Below are 27,743 nucleotides of genomic sequence, written 5' to 3'. Positions count from 1 at the left end.
CAATAGTTCTTACAATTAAAGGGTCAGTAAAAGAAATTGAAGGAAAGACATGATACAAAATATCAGTCACAATGTTTCAAGACTGAATCAAGAATGTATTCAACCTATGCTGAAGTTAATAAACCATTCAAGACAGTGTACTGAATTATGTGTCAATGGCCAAAGTGTATCACCTACACATGCTATTACAGAATCTGTTCACTTGTTTTTGTATGTACAATATTTTTAAACAATTAGATCAATCTAATGATTGTTTGTATGTGTGATATGCCGGTATGTAGAGGTATATGTGTACAAGCGTGTACATACGCATATTAAAATTGTGTATGTTTGGCTATGTACCAGTACATGCATCTGTGATTTTATGTGCGCCTTGTATATTAGCATCATGATAGTTTCAACAGTAGGTACACTTAATCTAAGCTTATGGTTTTGTGTACAGTTTATGTATATCAAATGTTAAATGTCTTTGCAGGGAGAATTGCACATTAAAACTGTCATTAATTTATATCTGATAGTAGAACTTTTAAAGTAGAAAAAACTTTAGTCACATTTCCTTGGTCCCCAGAAACATGTTGCACAGTAAACTGGCTTGATAAGTAGCATAGCAGTCAGTGTGGTTGGAAACTAACTACTCCGTCACTGGGTTGTTCCCATTTCGCCTACATCCCATTTCGCCTACATCCCATTTCGCCTACAGTCTTAAAACAACAATTTATGGTCTGGTGACTGTTATTTCATGCATGAGTAATAGGTTTACCCCCTTCAGATATAAATGGAATCTCCCTTAGTGTTTTTCTTTCCTATTTTTATTCATAGCAACTGATAATACAATACAATAATACAAAAAATCTGAGTTTATTGAAGCTTCAATAAGTGACCTGCTGCGTCCAGGAACTGAATAGGCGATCTTCTTCCACTTTCAAGTTGCTGTCTCAGTCGGTTGAGGCGCTGGTCAAGATCTCTATAAGCTCGTGAGCGTTGCCGAGTTGTTGCACCATGGTCAATCTGAAGGCGAGTGATCTTGTTGGTGGATTCAATCTTCTTGATAGCTGTTATGAATTCATAAATGTTCGGATAGTGCTCTCTGACAAGTTTTTATCAGACCATTATGGAAGTCTTCCAGGTGATTGTTTGTTCTGGGACCAATGTTGTTGTGTTGATTCCAGAGACGTGGTGGAAATCTTGCATCAAAGTCAACCCAGGTGCTGGTGACGTAGTCGTTGAACTGGGTGATGCCAACTGCTTCTGGACTCTGGTTCACTACATCTACCCAGGCACCCAGACATCTTGCAATTTTAAACAAAGTAATTAGTTTTAACTTTGATCTTTTAATTAAAATTAAATGCTAATTAAAACTATGCACACAATCCCTTTCACTCAAGTGCAACAAAAGGATTAATATTTGTTTATTATCACAAACTGTTGTAAGTATTTCACTGCTACTTTTGATCTTCATAGCCTTAATCCTTAAGCCAATTGCTTATATAAACACTGATTATAGAGTGACTCCCTTTAAAGACAATGATATACTTATCTTTTTACTCATACATTGGGAAACTGACCTTCCTTAATTCCACTAAGTCAAGTCCATTCTCTCAATAGGGGTGCATTTTCTATGCTCTACTTAAAATGGATAACAAAATATAAAGTGCTTTGCATTTTTCCTTTTCAGGGAGAGTTGTGTAAAAAATGTACAAGAACATACCAGTACATGACCGATCCCTTAGATATAATACACATAGTTTTTAGTTGATGGTTCAGGTGGTTCTTTTCTGTTGCATTTTTTTATCAGTGTGTATTTTGGCCTACCAATCAATGGTAGATATTAAATATCAATAATAAGTGAGATATTTATTCCAAATGTGGCTCCCATTGCAACTAAAGCAAGGAAGAATTCAAATTAAGCCTGATTCAGCTGCTCCTCTAATCAGTAATTCAATCAGTTGCGACCCGTGAAGATCCGGGGTAGAATAGATCTTCAGCAACCCATGCTTGCCGTAAAAGGCGACTATGCTTGTCGTAAAAGGCGACTTACGGGATCGGGTGGTCAGGCTCGCTGACTTGGTTGATGCATGTCATCGATCCCAATTGCGTGGATCGATGCTCATGATATTAATCACTGGATTGTCTGGTCCAGACTCGATTATTTACATACCGCCGTCATATAGCTTGAATATTGCTGAGTGCGCCGTTAAACAACAAACCAACCAACCAATCAATCAGTTGCATTGTATAGTGACTTGATATTTGGCAAAAATATCTGTTGTATGAAATCCTAATGTAACTTTCTTTTGTATTTGGGATTATAAGGTAGCCTAAAGGGTAAAGCGTTCTCCGAAGCCCCAGGTTCTATTCCCCACATGGGCACTGTGTGAAAAACCCATTTCTGGTGTCCCCCATTGAAGCGTCTGTTTCTGTTTTTGAAAGTTCTTGCAAACACCTCTGGTTACTGAACAAATGAAATGTCATAAAATCAATCAATATATTTTTTTATCTGAACAAATTCTTTGTTTTGCTTCATGAGCATAACGAAATATGATATTGATCAGCCATAACATAGGTGCTAAACATATATCAAATATACTAATGCCCTGAATGTTTTCCTACAATTAATACAGCTCATTAAACAAAGTTTTTAATTCCATGTCAGTAGAAAAATTACATTGATATTTTTATGTACGGGTACTTTATTAGATGTTTTCTGTGGATGCCATTAGTCTTATGCACTTATTTGGGGCAATTATATTCTGTTTCAAACTTCAATGAAACTTATCTGTCTAGATGTAACAAGTACTGATACCGTTCCAAAATAATCTTTTAATCTCACCAGGAACAAAGCCCCAAGTGAGCACATAGCCAGTGACTATCATTTTTTTGTCATTGAGTATGGTGTTATGCCACTTTAAGCAACATTCCAACAATATCATGATGGGTGACACCAAGCAATGGGCTTCACACATTGTACCGATGTTGTGAATCGAACGCTTCAACCACTAGGCTAGAACAAACTAGGAATATGAAGATGAAATGTAAGGATATCATCATACCAGGACTGATAGTTTTTCATTTAATACGCTGAACATGTACATCTAAAATGAAATATATATGAAATTGACATTTTTTTTACCAAAAGTACATGGGCATAGATTTCAACTTTAAGGGGATATTTACAACTAAAATAACACAGAATATTACTACAGCTAACTGATATGCCCAGGCTGACATTATTTTCTAGAAAAAAAGACATCTCGAAAAATAGCATCCGGATACCTTCAGCAATATTCAATTTTCTTGGTTAATTTCAAATATATTTTAGGTGTTTCACACTTAATTGAACAAAATGCACCCCCAAAATTGTGACATTTTTCAGGAAACTCAGAATGAGGTATCCGGTAGGGTATCCGGTGCTGGATACCCTGATTGCAGGAGGCATGCTTTCTTGCAAGGTATCTGCCACCGGATACCCGGATGCGTTTTGGGTAAGTGTCCGGAGATATCCGGAAGGGATCCAGATACCGGAAACTGCATTCTTTTTTGCTGTGTTAATTTCAGCATTAGAAACTGGCACTAGTCCTATAGTCCTTGGCCAATAGTAAAGGTATCATAAGGACCAGTTGAAATTTGCCATTTTTAAGGGGTTTGCTATATGTTATCATTATAAGGACCAGAGAAAAATAACATCACCTTCAGTCATTCAAGGAAAATTTCTTGAAGCGAAAAGAAAAAAGCTAAAAGCACAAGGAAAAGGAAACAAAACTAAAGTGAGTGAGCGAGTGAGTTTGGTTTAACGCCGCTCTTGGAGCAGGTTTTATATTGATAAAAAAACATTTAATTAAAACTTATTGAAATTAATGTCAATTTTTTAACTCCTTAAGACAGTCTGGATAAACAACCGAGTCTATTTTGGTTACCGGGGAAGAAAAGAACACACTAACTTATTATGGGGAGACATTATGCTGAAGGCAGGTTCATCAAGACGAGAATTTCTTGAATATAATGGTAAAAATAACAAAATAATCTTAATTATTCCTAATAATGTTTAATTTGTCTAGAATTAAGTAGAAAAGTCTAGGAGTATACTTTAGATGTTTGAAAATATTGATAATTAAGTGACTTTTTTTTAAATTGCCTCTATCATATAGTGTCATTTTTATTGTAAAAGATATTTGAATACTCTATGGAATTACAATATTGTGAAAATAGTTTTCCAGTAGTCACATACTTTGTAGTAAATTGTATTTCATTCTTCATTTTTAGAGCAGAGTACGAAGACTCGGAATGGATCTGAAACAAACAATTACAGGAAGGTAATACCACGCCTCTTTGAAAAGCAATAAGATCCAAATCGCTCTGTCAAAATCTACAAAGCATACACTTCCCACAGACCTGATGGCTGCGGAGTCACGGTTCTACCTTCGACCTTTAGTGTCTCCTACATCAGACATTTGGTACTCACATCAACCAGTTTGGAAGAACACTCTAGGCACCAGCAATAAATATTAAAAAAACAACTTGAGCAATGACCGATTTTGATTAGAACAAACATAGACGGATTATCAAGAAAGACGACAAAGGAAACAGGAATACCCAGAGTAATTACATTTACGTCATCAGTGTAAGGAAGACACATAGGGTAAAAATGAAAAGTCAATATCTGGTATGTCCGCCATTGACAGCAACACAGGCCATGCAACGTCTTCTCATTGATCGAATAAATCTGCGAATAGTGTTCTGGGGCATTCCACTCTTGACGTAGTGTATCTTCAAGTTCTCTCAGGTTCTGTACTTGCGGACGACGTGAGGGGCGTTGACCCAGGTAATCCCATAGATGTTCAATTGGTGATAGATCGGGTGACAGGGCTGGCCATGGAAGCAGAGGCACATTATTGTTCGCTGGGTACTGTGTTGAAACACGTGCTGTGTGCGCTTTTGCATTATCTTGCTGGAAGGTGTGCATATCCTGGTGCTGATGAAAGAATGGGATGACGTGATTTGCCAATATGTCATTCCCGTAGTAAAGGGCATTTACTCTTCCACGACAAACATGGAGCTCTGTTCGATGGTTATGACTGATGCCGACCCACACCATGACACTCCCTCCCCCCCATCGATCTGTCTGTACAACGCAGTCATTGCGGTAACGTTCTCCACGTCGACGCCACACTCGCAGTCGACCGTCAGCATTCCATAAATGAAAACGGGACTCATCAGAGAACAGCACAACATGCCACTGCCGCAATCTCCAATGACGATGCCTTTTGGCCCAACGCAGACGTTCATTTCGATGTCGATCAGTGCTGGTATATGCTCAGTAGCCCGAGGACTGTTGAATGATGGCATTGAAACCGTTGTGCAACGACCAACTTGAAGCATGCCCAAGGCACGTTCACGTTCCTCTGCTGTTAATCTTGGCATTTCTTTTGTCAGTACCCTTTACGTCAGCAGCAAGTCTTTAATAGCCCTGTTCTGCATGCTTGTCGTGAAACAAAACACGTTTTCCATGATGTGCACGCAAAGTGTTGCGTTTTGGCGATTTCGCTCACAAAAAAAATAGGAATGTGTTTTGACGAGCTGTTCTTCTTCATGCTTCGTCCAGAACGTCGTTTATTACTCAGTCACTTATATATATTTATATTACTTAAGCCCCGATAAAAATACATCCATTTTCATGGTGGTGCTTTTTCAATGCTGTTCAGTATATTTTCAGGAAAAAGAAAGCACTTTCATAAGGACAGTTCCCAGGATTCACAGAAAAATGTTCTTTTAATGCTAGAATCCAAACAACACTTTTTCAGAATTTATACCATGATATTATGTCGAAATACTCAGATATTGTGAAATGTAATTTGACATTTCGTTGTTTGGAAGTCTGGAAAAAGAGCAAATTTGATACTGAATGTATAGAATAGAGGTGGTTTCGGAAGATTTAATTCCCTTATGTTGTGATTTTGCATATTGTTAAAACTGTTAATAGTTAATGTTTGAAAAGTTTTTACCTATGAACATGTTGATGGAGTAAACAGTGTTGATTTTATGAGATAGTTTGATGTTTTTACTGCATATTTTGAAAGATGGTTGAAATAAAGATAGTTGATTAATAAAAATGTCTAATGAAAATGTCTTCGTCTCGGGCCAATATGGTCACCCTAAGGCCAATACGACTGACCTTGGACCTGTAACAGCCATTCAATAACATAATATTATTCCGGCTATATTGCCTGTACATCGATCCTGGCCTAGATGATTCAGTGACTGATATTATGGGCATTGGTCCACACCGTTGGGTGCGATGCCACCCTGTTAACCAATTCAAGGAGCCTGACCACCCGATTTAATGTGTCGCCTCGTAAGACAAACACAAGTTGCTGGCAATGTAATCTAAACCTGACTCGGGGACACGGGTTGCCAGTCGTGTAAGGCGCCGCAAATCCCCTTTCAAATTTGCGTCCTCTGGACGCGCCAGAAATTTATGATCGTGGGTTCGAATCGCTTTAATAATGTTTAGAGGTTTGTCAGCACAATGGGGGCGGTCGGGTAGCCTAGTGGTTAAAGCGTTCGCTCGTCACGCTGAAGACCCGGGTTCGATTCCCGACATGGGTACAATGTGTGAAACCAATTTCTGGTGTCCCCCGACGTGATGTTGCTGGAATATTGCGAAAAGCGGCGTGAAACCATGCTCATTTACACACTTGTCAGCACAATGTCCTTGCTCCTGGGTTTCATGAAAGTTGTAAACGTCTGAGACCTGCATCACTTTAAGCTTTCCTTCCACATCAAGCTGACACACTGTGATATAACTGGAATACTGTTCAAAGTGGTGTTAAACCCAACTCACTCACCCACCCAAATCTGAATTCCCACAGGTATCATCACAAGATAAAACTATTTCCCCCAACGAGGATACAATGACGTTCGTTGATACATCTTATATTGTGTGAATGGGAGATCAGTGGGTACATTTGGATGTTTTCATAAAGCGTGGGACTGGTCCAGGACAATATCCTTGACACATGTTGTTGAATAAGTATTAAATTCAGCTCGTAGACAAGGCCGCTTTGAATCACAGGTTAATTTGTTGAGACAATACCTAGGGTCAAAATGGTCAAAATGTGTCAAGCAATGTTACTCATTTCCTATTGTACATGTATATGTCTGACAAAACATCAACAATGAAAACTGTTTGATTCATGCAATAAACAATAGAGATATTGTTTTCTCATGTTACTCAAATTCAACTCCAGATGCAGTTACCTTCTATCCGTAATACGCTCTTGTGCTTCCAGATGTTGACAACTTCATAACTGAAGATGACAGCATCTGTTACATTTGAAGAAGGTTTCACCGTCGAGTTGAGAAAGAAACAAGTGGACTTTAATAGTTCGATCAGCTACCATTTTATTGAGATTAAATGTGGAATTTAACATCTTTATTGTTTATACTACGACGTTTATTCTCGACAAAACTCTTGACAGCATCTATCTGAAGCAGTGAGTTGTCCCTTAGTGTACATGTAAAACGTCAACGCCGGGGAATACCTGATCTAGATTAGACAAAGAAAGAGATACAATGGGAGTAAAAGGCAATGTAATGGCGAAATTATATGAATAGATAACTAAAAATCAGTTATGACATCAGGTTCCGCGAAAAGGGTAGGCATGTCCTGCTCTACACATCCACAATTTCAAAGAAGAATGTGGGTTTCTTTTCAGTCCTCTCCCCTTCTAACAGCTTCTGCTCTAAATTGTGTACGACAAAGGTTGTGTAAACAGTGCTGCCGGTGGTTTTGTGTTTCACATTACTTCCATACAGTATGGCTATTCTTATATGTTTTGTAATGAATCCAGCTCATATATCTATCTATATTTACATGATGTCCGTTTGTTAGGTTAACCTCATTTATCCCTATGCTTGAGATATTGTTGATAAGACGTTACGTTTGAACTCGTTCACTCATCAACCTCATTGCTTATGTTTGTAGATTTGGTCGAAAATGGACAGCGGTTGGTTTCTCTGCTGTTGCCGCTTCTGGTATTGATTTGTAACGGTAAAGTTCATTTGTACGTCCTTATGCCATAAGTTGAACTGCATGACAAATTGATATGTGCCAGTGAAATATGTTTTAGAAAATGATCTGCAGATCACCTTTTGAGTCCTACACAGTGCATTGTTGACTCCAGTAGACGTCATACTGGAACTATTAACCGTCGCCTTATTTTGTAACATCATTCATGACGTACTTTCTATATGAAATGGTGTCCGATTCATCTTTCTTATCAACAGGGTCAATACCGTGAATTTGAAGTGGTGTTCAATTTAACTGTGCTCTCAACATGATTAATACTGTGAAGATGAGTGAGTGAGTGAGTGAGTGAGTAAGGTATTACGCCGCTTTTAGCAATATTCCAGCAATATCACGGCGGGGGTCACCAGAAATGGGCTTCACACATTTTACCCATGTCGGCAATGGAACCCGGGTCTTCGGCGTGACGAGCGAACGCTTTAACCACTAGGCTACCCGACCGCCCCCTGTGAAGATGAAGTTATTTGTTAATCAGTACAGTGAATATGAAGGGGTGCTCGATTAAGCTGTGCTATCACATTTATACATACCATGTATGTGAAGGGGCGTTCGTTTTAGCTAAGCTATCACATTAATCAATACCGTAAATATGAGGGCATGTTCGAATTCAGCTGTTCAATCATATTAATAAATACCGTACGTATGTTTCAGTTTCAAAAGATGGAACAAGGAATTATCATTAACGTCTTGGCTCTGGTGACCAAACTCGGTATTGGTGCAGCTTGGTGTGCCTACGGATTGCTGTCAAGTGAGACGTACCCTACTGTCATAAGGTACCGTACACATAGTGATTCAGGACACGGTGTATCTATCTTATGTGGCTCCTAAATGGCGACATTCACGAAGTACATAATTGGACTTTGACGTGACGACCAATAACGTTCAGCTATCAAACAGCCTTTAATATTTGCCAAAATTGTGGTAATGTATTTTCAAGGTTTTGTTTACATAGCTAATACAGCAGCACGAGTTGGTGGCATGATTGCTCCATACGTCTCTGCAATGGAATGTTCATTGTTCAATCAAGTCCATTGAGCCACTTCCGTGAGGCCATTTAGCCCTTACATGGTATGATGTTCACTGGTGCTTCATCGTAGCCCGTGGCACCGGGTCATCACAGTGCTGCACAGCACGATGTGACTCACACCAGGGATTTATTAAAATTTCCATATTCGTTAATGATGCCAGCATCGTGTTACGGGTTATAGCCATAACTTGATGGCCTTTGCAAATCGCCGACCGTTCTAAACACAAAAGAGCAGGGTTTTTTTTCCGGAAGACATGCATTGTCTGTAAACTGAATTGCGTGAATTGAAATGTTTCGCATGATTGAGCATTATTAAAGCTGAAGCATGGCAACATGTTGTCAGAACAACCTGTGTCTGGCGGTGTATGCTCATATTTGACACTTTGTGTTTCCTCATAATTCATACATCGTAACTGTACGATGCATGTGACGTACACAGTCTGTACGCTATCAGACCCTGTAACTGTGAAATGGATGTGAGTATATCAGGGTGCATTCGATATTTATCAATGTTGCTTGTACACATTATCGAATGCACTCACATCAAGCTAGGAAGGTAGGACCGTTCGACCTAGTCTAATTCAACCAAGCTATGAGATATAAGAACACTATCACAACATCATGTACAATGAAGTGTGTGAGATCGCTGTATTCTAGAACGAAGATCGCACGAACGACTTAGCCCCTTGCACCAAGCACGGACCACTTGAGCTACCAAAACTCGGGATTGGAATTTGTTACCGAACGATTGTGTATCGTCATGCATACCTCTACATAGTCTGTCGTCCTGTATGTATCTACAGTGTGTCACAGTGTGTCGTCCTGTATGTATGTACACAATGTGTTGTCCTGTATGTATGAACACAGTGTGTCGTCCTGTATGTATGTACACAGTGTGTCGTCTTGTACGTATGTACACAGTGTGTTGTCCTGTATGTATGTACACAGTGTGTTGTCCTGTATGTATGTACACAGTGTGTCCTCTTGTACGTATGTACACAATGTGTCGTCCTGTATGTATGTACACAGTGTGTCGTCTTGTATGTATGTACAAAATGTGTCGTCCTGTATGTATGTACACAGTGTGTCGTCTTGTACGTATGTACACAGTGTGTCGTCCTGTATGTATGTACACAGTGTGTCGTCCTGCATGTAAGTACACAGTGTGTCGTCCTGCATGTATGTACACAGTGTGTCGTCCTGTATGTATGTACACAATGTGTCGTCCTGTATGTATGTACACAGTGTGTCGTCCTGCATGTATGTACACAGTGTGTCGTCCTGCATGTATGTACACAGTGTGTCGTCCTGTATGTATGTACACAATGTGTCGTCCTGTAAGTATGTACACAGTGTGTCGTCTTGTATGTAAGTACACAGTGTGTCGTCCTGCATGTATGTACACAGTGTGTCGTCCTGTATGTATGTACACAGTGTGTCGTCCTGTAAGTAGGTACACAGTGTGTCGTCTTGTATGTAAGTACACAGTGTGTCGTCCTGTATGTATGTACACAGTGTGTCGTCCTGTATGTATGTACACAATGTGTCGTCCTGTAAGTAGGTACACAGTGTGTCGTCTTGTATGTAAGTACACAGTGTGTCGTCCTGCATGTATGTACACAGTGTGTCGTCCTGTATGTATGTACACAATGTGTCGTCCTGTAAGTAGGTACACAGTGTGTCGTCTTGTATGTAAGTACACAGTGTGTCGTCCTGTATGTATGTACACAAGGTGTCACCATCTGTATACGTACACAGTGTGTCGTCATGCATGTTTGTACACAATGTGTCGTCCTGCATGTGTGTACACAATGTGTATCCCTGCATGTATCTACACAGTATGAGTTTTTACATGGGAACTATGCTCGGGCACTCTAACACTATACACACACACTTTACATAAATAAAAGCGACATAAGACATTTACATAATCTTAACTAAAAATATGTACTTGTCCAACATTACATGGGTCAAGGTGATCTTCTCGCTATGTCATTGTCTGTGTACATTATGCAGCCTGTCCCTTGTGAAGTACGAGTTGCGAAGCATATGACTCACGTCGCATTCACCTGGCAAGATTAATGACAACACCTTTATACGCCCCCAGGGCCTGCCGTGGAGATGAAGCTCCACATCAACATCACATCAACTAGGCGATAAAAAGCACAAAGCCACAGTGGTTCACCAGGGTAATTCAAAATGTGTGTTGTTTAAAGCCACACTCAAAAATATCCCTGCAATATGGCAGTCGGTACATAATCGAGTCTGGGCCAGATGATGCAGTGGTTGATATCATGAGCAACCATCCTTGTCGTCGGGACACGATGACAGGCCACCAACCACGTCACCAAGCCTGAACACTCGATCCATTATTTCGCCCTTGACGTTCAGGCATAGGTTGCTGGGTATCAATTCTAACCCGGAATCACCACTGGGAAAAAAATCAAGGTGAGTTGACTGCTGTGTGTTGTGATTATCCATCATGCAATGAGGGAGTTGGATGGGTCTGCGATTGGTCGGCGAGGTCAGTATGATGGTCAGTCAATGTGCCACATTCTTTGAACATTACTGTACATTACCATCGCATTTAATAACATTGCTATGGTAACAACAATTCATGTACATTATCACTGCACTTATGAAAGCAGTTTCCGAGATGTTGGCCACATATATCTACACAGTGTGAGTCTTTACATGAGAGCAATGTTCGGGCACAATTTCAGTTACGTCGTTCAAGCACGATATTCACACAGACACACTTTACATAAATAACGACATAAAACATTTACATAATCATAAGAAATCTTAACTACAAATATGTACTCGTCCAACAATACATGGGTCTATATGACCTTCTCACCATGTCTTTGTCTGTGTCCATTTTGCAACCTGACACTTGTGAAGTACGAGTTGCGGAGCAAGTACTCACGTCGCGTTCACGCCCTGCGGTCATGCTGTAGAGATGTAGCTTTACATCAAATAGAGCGACAAAATAAAGCGCCAAGGCACTGTGGCTCACCAGGCCAATTCAAACTTAAACATATCCCTGCTATATGACAGTCGGTACATAATCGAGTCTGGGTCAGATGGTGCAGTGATGGATATCAACCATCCATGTCGTCGGGACACCAATTCTGATCACTAGATCTATTATTTCGCCCCTGACGACCAGCATAGGTTGCTGGGGATCCATTCTAAACCGGAATCCGCACTTGGAAAACATTAAGGTCAATTGACTGGTGTGTTGTAATTACCCATCATGCAATGAGGGAGCGGGATGAGTCTGAGATTCGTCTGTGAGGTCAGTATGTTGTCAATGTACTATATTCTTTGAGCATTACTGAACATTGTTATGGTAACACCAATACACGTACATTTTCACTGCATTTTTGAAAGGAATTACCGAGATGTTGATGTTGGCCAGATATGAATGAGTGAGTGAGTTGGGTTTAACGCTGCTTTTAACAGTATTCCAGTTATATCACGGCGTGTCAGCTTAATGTGGGAGGAAAGTGATGCAGGTATCCGACGTTTACCACTTCGGAGAAACCCACGAGCACAGGTATGGTGCTGCCAACCCTAGAAACATAATCGGGGCGAACCGGGATTTGAACCCACAATCACAGGTTTCTGGTGTGTCCAAGGGACGCAACTCTGCACAGCGAATCGCGGCGCTTTTGACGACTGGGCCACCCGTGCCCCCTGGCCAGATACCAAGTACTAGAACAAAGATAGGTGTTGACGACAAACAAATATAACAGAGGAAGCACGTATTGTCTGTAAAACGTAACAGTAAACACATCCTATAGTTTATACGTGCAACACGCAGCAGTGCAACACACGTGTGCTGGGTGCAATTCTTGATTTTGACACTTTTAAGGAAGGTCGATTAATCTCTGTGGACCGTTATTTCCGTCAATTTTATTGATTCTGCTGATCCTACTGTTGTGATTTACTTCATTTCATTCAGTTGTTCTGTATGAACTAGCGATCTGGCGTCTGCAACGCGCGGAGCCGTCTACGAGCTTTAGACGTGCTTGAAACTGACAGAATATATATATAAAATACAAAAGTCCAAAGATGAGCTGTATAATTTACTCAACCGGTTTCACGCATGTGACTTTAAAGAGTACAGTTATACCGTTACGCTGTTTTGACGTCACAGTGAACTCTAACATAGTATGACGTCATTGGGACGGCGTACGACACATACAGAAATAAGTATTGTAGTGGCAGTAAAATGATCTATAAATATAATCAATGTCTGTACAAATACATTATGGAAAGGGCCACCTAAGTTGGATAACTTTTGCCCAATCCCGTTGCCAATGAAGTATGTTTAAAACAAACCGACCACTTCCTATTCGGGGTGGGTGGGCTTGGGAATGTATCATAAAATATAAAATGTCCCAGAAAATGCTGGTAAACAATAACATCATGCTACAAACTGTTGAAAGATGGTTAGATCGCCTGCCACAAAATACATTGTTGCATTGTTTTATTTTGCCCCATATTTTTTTAATCTAATCTGCATTATAAATCTAAAAATCTCAGCCATGGGTGGGTGTCCACCCTCGAATAACATCTCCTCCCCCCCTAATACGACTTCTAGAAAGGGCAGGACAATCTGAGGATAGAACCGTGTTGACACAACGCACACACTGTTAAAGCCATGTACATATATAAAGGACATCTGAGCCTGGGGAGTACACAAGAGAGGAGATCGCTGTTATCATGGCACGCTGACCTTCTCACACACACTGCAGCAGGTCTGACAGCAGGTAGGTGAACGCTAAAAGCGCAGCTATCAGCTGATATTGCCGGGTACGTTAAAAGATTTGCGTTAAAATGAGATAGGGTTCAATTTCAAACGTTGTGAGATCGTTGAAAGAGGGTTGTAAAATAAGCCTTAATGTATGTATGCCATAGAGACACGAGATTACGATGCATTATGTTGTCCAACACAAAACCCGGTTTTTAGATACGATTTAGTAAGGATCGCTTGATCCACTACTTACCTTGCCCCTTCCTGACCCCCCCCCCCCCCCCCCCCCCCCCCTCCAACCTCCAACCCCCCGAAATTATCCGTTATCAACAACATTTACTAAAATCATTCTCCCCTCCTTTTCCCCTAATAGCTGTAACCGGGCAAACTGCTAAACAGAAGACATTTTGTTTACAGATCGCATGTTTACTGTTCACCAAACTGGACGTTTATGCCCTGTATTGTATAAAGGTGAGTAATGTTTGTTTATAATGCTTTATAAAATAACTGCGAAAATATATTAAACAATTCTGGTTGAATGAGGAAAGGTCAAACAACCCTTCCATCTGTCCATGGTCATATATTGCCTTCCGAATGATATTGCTGGAATATTGCTCACTCATAACTTTAGTTTTACATTTAGACCAGGTCTGCAAGTTAAGATAGTTCTTATTTAGAGACCCCGCTCATGTTTATCATACGCTGTGTTTGAACCGTCCATGTATTATAAAATACCTGCAGCTTATTTCATTAATCAAAGCTACCGCTAGGCCAGACTCTTAATAAAGAAAATATACAAAAGATAATTCTATGCGACCCTAATTTTTGTGTTTGATATTGGGACTATTTAGATTCACATATTACCAACTATTTAAAGTGTACCGGTATATAGAATTTTACAGGACACTGTCCCATGGCAGGAGTTCTGCCCTATAAACATACACTTGTGTGTTCACGCACATTGTGTGAGTGACGGGTACCACTGGTAGGGCTAGGCATACTTTCCATTGTCGCGAACCTAGTGTCATCACTGATACTCGAGACTGGTAGTTCTCTGGCGTCGACGTTTGATATATTTACACAAGTTACCGTGAAATATGATTTTCTTTCCAAAATAGATGTGAATATCAATTTAAAAGGGAAAGACATTTTAAAGCGTGACGTAGACAACAACGCAGTAAAACAATATCAAGCTACCTTCGTCTGTCTTGACAATTGGATTGTTGTGTACACAGTTAAATGTTTATGTCATCAAAACCTCAAGCATGTTCAGTTATATATAGATCCTTAAGATCACAGTAACGTTTGCCAACTCTCTTAACATCGTGCTGTACCGTTTGTATCAATACAAGACTACCCCGTTGTTCCTTTGCAAACAGTGAAGACGCTACGATAACAAGGATGCACACGGACGACATCATCGAGGCCGTCGGGGGCATGTCCCGCTTCCAGATCCTCATGGTTGTCTTCATATTCGGTCCAAAGATGCTGATGGCGTGGGGGATGTTGATGATGTCGTTTGCGGGGACTACTCCAGATTGGTGGTGTGTCCCAGCTACAGCGGCCTCTGTTGATGAGACCGACTACATGAACAACGTCACATTGAAATTGTGTCCCACCTCGGACAACATCACCTGTCAGGTTGTGTTCAGCCAGGATAAAAACACTGTCGCCAGCGAGGTAGGTAGCCTTAATTCAGTCCCTTTTAATTGAGTTATTGCAACCGTGTAACATCTAAGGTGTGGTAGCGAGCCATAGTATGATGTGGATGCAACCCAGACTTGCATAGCGAGCCACAGTATGACAGTGATGGGTGCAACCCAGACTCGTATAGCAGGCCATACTATGATATGTACACAACCCAAACTTATGTAACGAGCAATAGTATGATATGGATCCAACCTACACTTATGTAGCGAGCCATACTATGATATGTACACAACCCAAACTTATGTAACGAGCCATAGTATGATATGGATCCAACCCACACTCGTGTAGCGAGCCACAGTATGATATGAATCCAACCCACACTTATGTAGCGAGCCATACTATGATATGTACACAACCCAAACTTATGTAACGAGCCATAGTATGATATGGATCCAACCTACACTCGAGTAGCGAGCCACAGTATGATATGGATCTAACCTTCACCCGTGTAGCGAGCCACACTATGATATGGATCCAACCCACACTTATGTAGCGAGCCACACTATGATATGGATCCAACCTACACTCATGTAGCGAGCCACAGTATGATATTGATCCAACCTACACTCGTCTAGCGAGCCACAGTATGATAAGGACGTCAGCCACACTATAGATCCACCCCGCACTCTTGAAGCAAGCCCGGTATAATATCATAGTGTGATATGGACGCAACCCACACTCGTGTAGCGAGCAACAGTATGACATGGATGTTACCCACACTCATAAAGCGAGCCTCGGTAAGATATGGATACAAGCCATACTTACGTAGCGAGCCACAGTATGAAATGGATGTTACACACACTCATAAATCGAGCCTCGGTAAGATATGGATACAAGCCATACTTACGTAGCGAGCCACAGTATGATAAGGACGTAAGCCACACTCGTGCAGCGAGTCATGGTATGATATGGGTGCAACCCACACTTATGTAGCGAGCCATAGTATGATATGGATGCAACCCAGGCTTATGTAGCGAGCCACAGTATGATATGGACGCAACCCACAGTCATAAATCGAGCCTCGGTAAGATATGGATACAAGCCATACTTACGTAGCGAGCCACAGTATGATATAGATGCAACCCACACTCGTGTAGCGAGCAACAGTATGAGATGGATGCAACCCAGGCTTATGTAGCGAGCAACAGTATGAGATGGATGCAACCCAGGCTTATGTAGCGAGCAACAGTATGCTATAGATGCAACCCACACTCGTGTAGCGAGCCATAGTATGAAATGGATGCAACCCACACTCGTGTAGCGAGCCATAGTATGAAATGGATGCAACCCACACTCTTGTAGCGAGCCATAGTATGAAATGGATGCAACCTACACTCGTGTAGCGAGCCATAGTATGAAATGGATGCAACCCACACTCGTGTAGCGAGCCATAGTATGATATTGATGCAACCCACACTCGTGTAGCAAGCCATGGTATTTTATGGATGCAACCAACACTCGTGTAGCGAGCCATGGTATTGTATGGATGCAACCCACACTCGTGTAGCGAGCCATAGTATGATATTGATGCAACCTACACTCGTGTAGCGAGCCATAGTATGATATGGATGCAACCCACACTTGTTTAGCGAGCCATAGTATGATATGGATGCAACCCACACTTGTTTAGCGAGCCATAGTATGATATGGATGCAACCCACACTTGTTTAGCGAGCCATAGTATGATATGGATGCAACCCACACTTGTTTAGCGAGCCATAGTATGATATGGATGCAACCCACACTTGTTTAGCGAGCCATAGTATGATATGGATGCAACCCACACTTGTTTAGAGAGCCATAGTATGATATGGATGCAACCCACACTCGTGTAGCGAGCCACGTACATGTATTTTATGGATGCAACCCACACTCGTGTAGCGAGCCACTGAATGATAGGGATGGGAGCAACCCACATCCGTGTGGCGAGGGAGAAACCTTTGAACACTGCATCTGTGTATTCACTTCCTGACATTAACATCGAAAAATGCGTTGGGTCATCGGGTGAAACGAGAAACTGTTACAAAGAGACTCTAGTGCAGAGATGAAGTACTTAGTATTTATGTCTTGTTGATCATACAGGAATAGAAACAGGGTACCCTATTCCAGTGTGATAACACAGTACATATTGTACATAACTCATCGTGTTATCCAGTGATATATTTGTAGATGATCTAGATCGACGTGTTCGACTTCGATCACAACAGGCAGTGTTTGCATCCCAGGCACTTGGAGGATATACACGACATGTGTAACCTAATGGTCAATTGTTCGCTCTGACGTCATTAATGACAGTTGCATACTTATAATCTTCGAGCCATTGAGTATCATACCAAAAATGCTTGTTTTGTCTGATATAACTCTCACCTTTTGAGCTAGCCGTCAAATCAGGCGTACAGCCGCCTATACCAATAAAGCGACAAAACCCTTTCCATATGCAATACATATATCTGAATATAGCAAAGGAATTGTACAATTCCGATCTTATCGTGAGCGTGTGTTTATGAACCACAATCAAATAGTGATGATACCAGGTGATCGCGAAAAGGCGAGGGTATCCTTCCCCACCGTTGGCACCTGTTACAAACACATGCAAAGGCAAGTCAATTGTTCACCTGAAAAAAAACCATGGGAAAATATGGTACAAGTCTAAATAGGGAATTGCACAGGACATCATTGTTGGCACTGATGCGTAAAATTTGGAAACGTTGTCCGCATGCCTACCATAAAACATTTGTTTTTAACCATGATCAAAGAACTTCTGAGCAAGAGTCGTATGAGCTCTTTGAAATCTTGGTCGAAGAAGCATGCTCGATTGTATCTCAAAAGTTCTGTATCTTTATGCAAGGATCTAAATATGAAACATATGAGGCGGTCTCACTGGTCTCCTTTATTTCTTATTCAGACGTGTAAATCAGTGGAAGGGAATTGGCTACTAGTATTTGATTGTTATTGGAGCCTAGCTGCATGATCAAATGAACTTCACACCTTATGTTTATGTAATGTATACTACAAAGCCATACGTTACCTAGGTTCAGTTGATCAACTGCCGTCTTATCTCATCAACATTATAACAAATCAAATGTCTTTTTTTTCCAGTGGGATCTCATATGTGACCAGAATATTCTCAAGTCCATTATCACATCAGTTCAAATGGCCGGAGTGTTCTTTGGGGCACTGTTTGGCGGACAGTCTGCTGACGTCCTCGGTCGGAAGTGGACTTACTTCATCAGCCTGGTCCTTCAAAGTGGGTTCAATCTGGTGGCAGCATTCTCCGTCAACTGGCAGATGTTTACAGCGTTGCGTTTTCTCATCGGGATGACGATTGGCTCTCTTCTGGTTGTAAGCTACCCGTATTTCATGGAGTTCATTGGAAGGAAATGGCGACCAATTGCATCGGCAATGCCAGTCTGGGTAACGGGTGTATGTGTATTTGCCCTGTCGAGCTGGTTGAGGCCTGACTGGTCTGATCAACACATCATAGCGGCTGCCCTTCATCTACCCTTCTTCGCCGGATGGTTGTAAGTATCCCGGTATCCCGAAATTAAGCCTGAGAAAGTTGGAACTCAAAGTGTGATTGGTGATATATGGTGATTGCAAATGTTAAAATCCAAAAAGTCTCATTTACGTTCTGCATTATTCAAAATATGTTTAAGGTAACCATCTAATAGTCACCAATGGGGATTCGGTTCCTCGTTCAAATAAACGGGATACATCTCCTCCTATATTCCACGACTCTGAATACATCATGGATCCCTATCACAAAGTAATGACACAAGGTGTTCGCTTAAAGATAAAGGGATCCTGCCCTACCGGTGCCTCTCATCAAAAGCACACGCATGTGAAGTAAACTAGGGGTAAAACACGAGAACATATGATACAAGTCAAAATGGGGAATTTCATCGAACATCCTTTTCGTCATTCATGCATCAAATTTCCTCCAATTGCCCACCACAAAACCCCTATAAAGCTTTACCAAGGCTTTGAATGTTGGAACAAGGATCAAAGAACTTCTGAGCAAGAGTCGTGTGATGCTCTTTGAAACCTTGGTCGAAAAAGAATGCTCGATTGTATCTCAAATGTTGCGAAATGTGTACACCAAAGGCTTGTGCTGCTGGAATATCGCTCAACAAAGAGCACGCTGTTTAATCCCATTTGTGTACCGTGACCTCACACTCCTCGACAGGTTCATAATGACATCATGATGTATGGTGTCCGAATCCTGGAACCGCACCTATCTGATGGGGTACTTTGTGTTCGCCTTTTCTCAGTAGATAGGGGGCCGATATAACCTGGCAGTCACCTCCAGTTTGCATGATAGCTTAGCTCAAAAATGCAGAAATCTGTATCCAACTGACCAATCACAGACTTGTTCTTAGCACAGTCAGCACACAGACACATGTAGAGCCGAGGTAAAATATGCGAATACTCCAAGACTAATCCAAAATTGCATATAACAGACACAACCAATTCGATTATGCCACTTATAGAACCGAGAAAAATGGAGAAAAAATGTTTGTCAAGACAAGACTATTTAATCAGTACAGCAGCCAATAGGAGTTATATTTCTCATCACTATAATACAACTTGCCCAATGCATGTAATTGACAGTGACGTGTGTGAGTTTTAAAATCATATTCACAGAAGTCAAAAGGACAGTCATTTATAGGGATCTATTCACTGAATTTTTTTTCCAAAGATCTGTTCACTGAATTGTTTTCACACATGGATGCATCAACATTAAATCATAAAATATTTTTTTATATGGTTTCTTAACTACTGTAAAACACAAATAAAATACGGCCTGGCCAAATTTAGACTCTAATGTGCACCAAATAAAGCATTATTACTTTTTTTTTAAATTAATGAATGATGATCTTTGCTGAAAAAATATCTACTCACATGATTATATTTCCTGCTTTCATTGGTTGGGTTATGTATATTTGACACACAGTATATTGTTTTGATATCAATTTACCTAAAAAAATGAAACAACTGATCCTTTTAAAAGGTGTTCATAGTATTACATTTAGGTACAATTAGCTTCTCCATCTTTGAGATGTGTTTTGATAACGTAAACAGCTCCACCTTTCATCTTAATTCACTGTTTCCCTTTGATCATCACCGAAACATTAGTAAAGGCTTTGTGACAACTAGTTATGTTTTCTTTTATTTATTCAAACATTCGGATGGCATATTATTTGCAAAAGGTTAAACTATTGCAATTGCGGCACAAATAGCCTCATCTTTGATATATAAAAATATTACGTTAATTATATCTACTCAAATTGAGAGAGTTTGTTAAGAGAGATGACGATCCTTGTTACAACTACCATTATAAGTTAAGTACATGTATAAGTAAAGGTTCTGGACAAACAACTGTTATTTCAGACATGCCATTATGGATGACAATGTATCTGATTGTTCTGTCTTGTGGTCCTCTGAATATAAACAGAAAGTTATTGACGTCCTCAAGTGAGGAAAGACTGGACAATCAATGCCCAGGGAGGAATTCCTTTGATTTCATGGATGAAGTTGGCAAAAAAGTCGAAGAAGGACGGCAAATACATGGCCACCAAGGAAACAGTAGTAGAGTTAATCAGACACGCATCACGCTCATGATTCACTGCTATTATTACTTAACCCATGGACTATTAAATTGTTCCTTCGGTGTCGACACTCCATATCTTCAAGTTTATTTTTTTTATTTGTCAGTGTCAGGTTTAGCTGATTGTTCTCAGTTTGAAGTACGTCGTGGTTCAGGTGTACAACCCGCGCCACCTTCTCCAGTTGTGATAATTGCCTCTATATCAACTTTAAAGTAGCAGTTGTCTTAATGTGGAGGATTAAGAATATCCGTGTTCTGAGCTCACACATACACTTCTTTCTCCTTCCAACTCGCGCCTGCTTGTACAGTCTTGAAAATTGAGAATTTCACAGAAAATATATTGTGATTTTCTTCCTCCAAAGATTGCATGTTACTGCAGTGCCACCGAACTGCACTCCAGCATCAGCCGGAAAACGTGGGAAAAAAATGTAGAAATAAAGCTGCCGGCGACACTGACATGACTAAAGAAACCTGTTACGCATGTTGGGGTCAACAATATACTTGCCTGCCTTTGTGACCCCGGGACTATCGACATGTGCAACAGTACCCCGGGCTTGGTAACCCAATCCTAATCTCAGTGACGTCAACACGTGTCAGCACTGACCTGAGAAACACCCTTGAGCGTCCAAATGTTTCTAGCACGATGTTCAAGGCTTATATTTTATAGTCATCTGCTACTGCTAATTAGGTTTGGAATATGTGCCCATATCTCGTGTTTAAGGTGCACAAAATGAGTATGTGTTGTGTTTAGGTGTGACTCATTGTAACAATGAACGCAAGACAAGTAGTGACAATTTTGATCAGTGTTGAGCTGTTTCTATATAATTTATATTTCTTCATATATTGTTTCCATTATTAATGTCAAACATGTTCATCATCATTTGGTGTTAGACGACTTAAGGGTTGGGTATTTTAATTTCTTGTTTTCGAAAAGGAAGGCTTTCACTCTACCATTCTCAACCATATTCGTTCAAAATATTATCTTGAACGTATAGGTAATGGTTTAAACATCCATTTTTTAGTTTTACTGATTTAATTCCGTCGACACTGCCAGCTTTGTCCCAGAGAGTCTGCGCTGGTTGGCTGTAAAAGGGCGGACTGATGAAGCTGAGAAAGTCGTGGATCAGATGAGTCGATACAACAAAAGACAGAAGCCCACCAACACACTGCAGTTGCTGAAACAAGTGGCAGAAGAGGAGCAGAAACTGAGGGCGTCTGGCAGCAGGTACACGTACCTAGACATCTACAGGGGCTGGAGCATCTGCTGGAAGTCTCTCATCATACAGTTCATCTGGTGAGTACAGAAGTGGATCGGGTATGAGAGGGGGTAGATACTATTCTGTGTACCTTGGTATATGAAGATGGAGCGATGAAACGGAATACATGTGTTAAGTGAAGAAAAGATGCCAAAATTTACAAATACTTGGCATGGTGTGACACATTGTTGTACAAAATACCCAAGCGGTTCTATGTTATACCAGTTTATTTACACGGGATAGATATGGAAAACGCCAATAACTTCGACACGCCTTACCCATAGGCATCAAATATGAGGGCTATTTTCCTCTCGTAAGAAGCTGACGCGCGCAATATTGTTCACAGATGTGTAAAATTACTCAAAAATGAGGGGGAATGCCTTTCTTCCGATTGTGATCTGCATTTAATCTCTGAAGAATCGACAAACAGGTGTCGTTTTGTTGGTGAGGTTATATAAAGGAAATTACACAATACTTTGTCCTACAGGATGTGCATGTCGCTGGTGTACTATGGGATATCGTTCGGTGCAGGGAAACTCGCAGGCAACCTGTATCTGAACATCTTCCTTCTGGCAGTGGTGGAAGTGCCAGCCACTGTGATGACGTTCTTCATGAACAACAAGTAAGATAAATCTATCACGAAAACTATGACTTCATTATTTGCATAACGCTGTCATTTAGCTGGCATATTGCGGAGTTCGACGTTGAACAACAAGGAACTACGTCACACGCGTGGCGTGCAAAGTCCACCTCGTTATATTTGTTTCATTATTGACACTTTATGATTGGTTGGTTGCATGGTTGTTGTTTAACGCCGCACTCCGTAATAATCCAGCTATATGACGGCGGTCTGGTAATAATCGAGTCTGGACCGTACTATCCAGTGATTAATATCATGAGCATCGATCCACGCAATTGGGATCGATGACATGACATTTTATGAGTCAAAGCATATCAAACAGTTCAAATTTAGGTGCCAAGTAAAGGATCAGTTTTGTTACCAGATTCATTGGAGAAACGTAAAGGTCCAAGTTTACACTATGGATAAGCCTCACAACAGAGTTATGTACAACCAGTACTGATATTGCAAACAAAAGTTATATAATATAGCGATGCTTTTTTCACCATTCTGTCCAGAGGTACGCAATATTGTATATTGTATTTTTCTTTTGAGTTCAAATAAAAGCGGCAAAGTCTTTCCATATTTATAAGAAATCTCGAACAAAAGCAGAGTCGATTGTATGATTCCGACTACATCAAAAGCATGTGTTTATGAATCACTATCAAATAATAATGATAACAGGTGTTTGCGAAGAGGCACTTAACAATTGGCACCCTTCACAAACACATGTCAAGGCAAGTCAATTGTTTACCTGAAAAACAAGGGGACATATGGTGCAAATCGAAATAGGGAATTGTATCTGAAATCATTTATGTCATTGATGCGTCAAATCTAGAAATGTCTACCATAATTACTTTTTACTTTACTGAGGTCTTGAACTTTTGAGCTGGAGTCACCTGACGCTTTTTGAAATCTTGGTGGCCTAGCATGATCGATTGTACCCCTGAAGTTATATAGACACGAAAGCTTCGAGCTGCAGGAATATTGCTCGACATGAAGGAAAAGTTGGCTTTTGGAACGTTGAAGTCATCATATTGTTATACAATCTTGTAGAGAGTGTTATGAGTGCTCTGGATCTTTATGCATTGATCTATGTGCATGAAACAGAATAATATTCCATTAGAGATAATGCCTATGTATTTAGCGACAAAGTGAGTAATGAATTTAAGTATATGTCATATGGAAGCGACACAGTGAGTAAAAGACACATGTAATGCCTCTATGGAAAGTTTAAAATAATACAGACAAATTGACTTTATGTGAGAAGACATCTCCCTGTGATGTATAGCAAAGACGTCCACAACTGTAAAGAAACCCATGGACATCGGTTATTTTTGCATAGACCATGATTTATAATTGGGATACCGGATTATATCCGGTTTTGATGAACATGTTTATCCCTTTGTCTTCATTGAATAACTTAGTTATGTTTATGTTAATGTTTATAGATTTGGCAGAAGATGGACGGCTTTCATTTTCTTTGCTGCAGCCACTGTCGGTTCCTTTGGTGTTTGCATCGTCGCTAGAACAGGTGTATACTCAAGACTTTTACTCCAATACCAAACATTTCAGCGTGTATATCTGATGGCACCTCCATAGAAGGTCGCATCAGCTGAACCCTCAGCGAACTTTGACTGCACAGTCTAAAGGACGGATGAGTTGGTTCAGCTTTCTAAGACAAGAAGATGCTGGGTTAATCGTCTTTTGAAATGATCAAGAGAATTCGCTATGTACTATTTAAATCCACCATAACGTTTCGGTATTTTGTAAACTCAACTGATCCAAATGTTAAAAAAGACTAACGTCCTACTGTTAAATGCGATCGCAATTTAAGCGAAACGGAACGCAAATAGTGTTTCCTATTCCACTATTCTCATTAAACATTGAAAATAATAGACACAACTTTAATAACCTTTCTGAATACACAGTTTCCGGTTCTATGGCAGTGTACTAACACCATAAATACCATGTCTTCCGTACACATTGCGTTCTTTCACTGCATGTTCAATAAAGTCAATTCCGTTAATGTGTTCTAGTCGCTAAAGATGACCAAGGGATCATTATCAACGTCTTGGCTATGGTGGCCAAACTCGGTGTTGGTGCTGCTTGGTGTGTTCTTCAGTTATTGTCAAGTGAGACGTACCCGACTGTCACAAGGTAAATCGAATTGTGGGATCTCCCCCATTATTACAATTTGAGTACGTGATAGCGGCTTATTAGTTTGATGCATAGATGCTTTTACGTATTTGATTTATCTATTCTTTTCAGAAATTTGGGTTATGGTGCGGCTAATACAGCGGCTCGCATTGGCGGAATACTTGCTCCATACATCTTTGCAACGGTAGGTTCATTGTGTTAGGATTCATAGTTTTTTAGGTTGGTATTGTTAGATGTGAAAGTAGGCATAACATAAGACGAACTTGTGATGCAAACTTGACATGAGAAAGTGTTTCGTTGATATTTGTTGTGATGAACATACTTGGGCACCGGCAATATATTGACCCACACAAGATACATACAAACGTGCATTGTCAGGATGCCATTTCAACAAAGAATTCCTCTGCAGTCTACTCCTACCAAACATGTCAACCCAAAACATGTTGTCTCCTACCAACCTAAGATAAATTATGACTGATATGGATATAGTTTAATAGAAAGTCATGACTTTGTCTCCAGTTCCCCGTGTAAATACGTTTATCGCTACTTAATAGAATGTTCATTTTATAGAACTGCAAGGAATATAATGTTTGTTATCTCATATTTGTAAAACCAAGCTAGTCCCTGGTGTATCAGTATTGGTCCAATCGCAGTTACAACGAAAATGTACAGTTGTTTCACTCTGTCAATAAGTATATCAAGCACACTAATAGATTCAAGTATATGTGAGACCCTGTTCCTGCTGCTTGTCTCTGTATAGACTCTGCCTTCAGTGGGTATCTCTTGTGTTATTGCATAACGCTAATCATGTAAATATTTGGGGTGTGGAGTTTATTGCCTATGCTCTATACATCTCATTGTAAACAAAATGTGTTTAAATCAATCCAAAATAATCTACTTTTTTAACTATTCTCCTTGTCTAAGATAGGGTCTTAATTTGAGAAGCCTCTCGATAACATCCGATGAAGGTCAAGGTCACAAAGACCATGTAAAGCATTGAATAATTGATTTTAATCCACGATACCACACAAAATAATTTCACGTTCTTTTATACTTACCATGTGTCAAGGCCATGTCAAATGTTCAGGTCATTCACACATTGGAAGAATATTATTAGCGTATGACTATACACGTTGCCAAACAAACACACATTCACAGGACACTTTTCATATCAATGTTCATTAAATGTATCGTTTAATTCCCAATGCTGTGGATTATGTTAAAGAAACGAATACATATCTTACAGCTTCACTATAATGCGTCATAACGACACTTGCACACACAATGTACTGTTTCTTGCGTGTCCTTTGTATGAACTGTTGAGGGATGTGGATGTAAATAGTCCAATGAAACCTCACTTGCTAATTATGTACAACGTTATGTCCACAGGGAGGAGATGGTGATGTCGTGGTGCCTTTCGTCATTGTTGGATCGACCATGGCTGCCTGTGGAGTGTTATCCCTGATCCTGAAGGAGACGGGGGGTAAACCCCTCGCCGACACCCTGGGGGGCCAAGTGAACTCATGTGGGGATGTACAGATGGTGGTGACAGCAGCTGACGTGGAAAAGACGAAGCTGTAAACACACTGGCTCAAACAATCCGGCCACAACCCGATGAACAGACACAAAAGAAACAAATATATGGCTTTCCATATCTAGTGAGAGAGAGAGAGTTTTAGTTGTACTACATGACAACAGTCTGTAATAATTCAAGTCTGGACCAGACAGTCAAGTGATTGACTACATGAACATCGATCCACGCAATTTGGATATGACGACATGCATCAACCAAGTTAGCAAGACTGACCGCCCGATCTCGTTAGTCACCTATCACCACAAGTCGCCTTTTACAGCAAGCATGGGTTGCTGAAGACCTATTCTAACTAGGATCTACACAGGTTGCCATGTCCAGCAATGGCGTAGCACAGGTTATAGCATCTGTAAACCTCAGTGACAGTCACTGACTCTAACACAATTATTTTTACACACCACAATCAAAATCTTGCAAAGTATCCAGAACGTGTATTGTTGGTGAGCATAAAGGAACCAGTTTTCTACGAACAGCCAGACTTGGTATTACACTCTTCAAGAATAGAAACGCACAGGTAGATTTTAAGTAAATTTATTGTAAATAAATCATGGCTATACATCTCCTCGGCACTGACTGGATAAGTGTACAAATTCTGCCCTGCAAAATTCTACGCCATTCTGCTTGCAACGCGCTGGTCAGTTGTGGAAGTGTCTTCTGCGTGTTCTCACGTTGACGTACACGTCGATCGAGTTCAAGCCAGAGGTGTTCGATTTGGTTGAGATCTTGATAACTTGACGGTCAGGGCAAAAGGTTGATGTTGGCATTATGAAGGTAGTCTACAGTGACACAAGCTGTGTGCGGTGGAGCGTTGTCCTGTTGAAACAGCTCCCTCTGGCGGTAAATGACTGGAAGAAGGTGAGGTTGTAGAATTTGATTGATGTAGCGATTTGTTGTCATATTTCCGTGAACCACAACCATGTCAGA

At 40.5% G+C, this 27,743-nt stretch overlaps 1 protein-coding gene across 5 annotated transcripts; it reads left to right on the top strand.

The window, feature by feature from the left end:
- Nucleotides 1-7,979: 7,979 nt before the first annotated feature.
- Nucleotides 7,980-26,979, top strand: LOC124152123 (organic cation transporter protein-like). 5 transcript variants are annotated; one of them, XM_046524894.2, is made up of 11 exons: nt 7,980-8,047; nt 8,735-8,856; nt 14,293-14,346; nt 15,255-15,555; nt 18,685-19,106; nt 22,248-22,487; nt 22,937-23,071; nt 24,520-24,602; nt 25,108-25,228; nt 25,340-25,412; nt 26,618-26,979. In XM_046524894.2, exons 4-11 carry the CDS (start codon nt 15,277-15,279, stop codon nt 26,807-26,809), a joined length of 1,545 nt encoding a protein of 514 aa, XP_046380850.2. In that variant the 5' UTR covers nt 7,980-8,047; nt 8,735-8,856; nt 14,293-14,346; nt 15,255-15,276; the 3' UTR covers nt 26,810-26,979. The 5 variants fall into 5 exon arrangements, with proteins under 5 accessions (XP_046380850.2, XP_046380847.2, XP_046380849.2 ...); XM_046524891.2 differs by lacking the exons at nt 7,980-8,047; nt 8,735-8,856 and adding an exon at nt 11,177-11,558; XM_046524893.2 differs by lacking the exons at nt 7,980-8,047; nt 8,735-8,856 and adding an exon at nt 12,121-12,411.
- Nucleotides 26,980-27,743: the final 764 nt, after the last annotated feature.

This window comes from Haliotis rufescens, unplaced genomic scaffold (assembly GCF_023055435.1).
Source record: "Haliotis rufescens isolate VD_foot unplaced genomic scaffold, xgHalRufe1.0.p SCAF_52, whole genome shotgun sequence".
Classification (NCBI taxonomy): Eukaryota; Metazoa; Mollusca; class Gastropoda; order Lepetellida; family Haliotidae; genus Haliotis; species Haliotis rufescens.
The sequence above is the reverse complement of the archived record's forward strand: the minus strand, read 5'-3'. Positions and strand labels throughout refer to the sequence as shown.

What these genes read in the sequence shown, in the direction of transcription:
- LOC124152123 (XM_046524894.2), top strand. Translation starts at nt 15,277, where the DNA reads ATGCACACGGACGACATCATCGAGGCCGTCGGGGGCATGTCCCGCTTC. An exon ending in ACGTTCTTCATGAACAACAA is followed by an intron (nt 23,072 to 24,519) that starts GTAAGATAAATC and finishes TAATGTTTATAG; the next exon opens with ATTTGGCAGAAGATGGACGG. An exon ending in ACGTACCCGACTGTCACAAG is followed by an intron (nt 25,229 to 25,339) that starts GTAAATCGAATT and finishes TATTCTTTTCAG; the next exon opens with AAATTTGGGTTATGGTGCGG.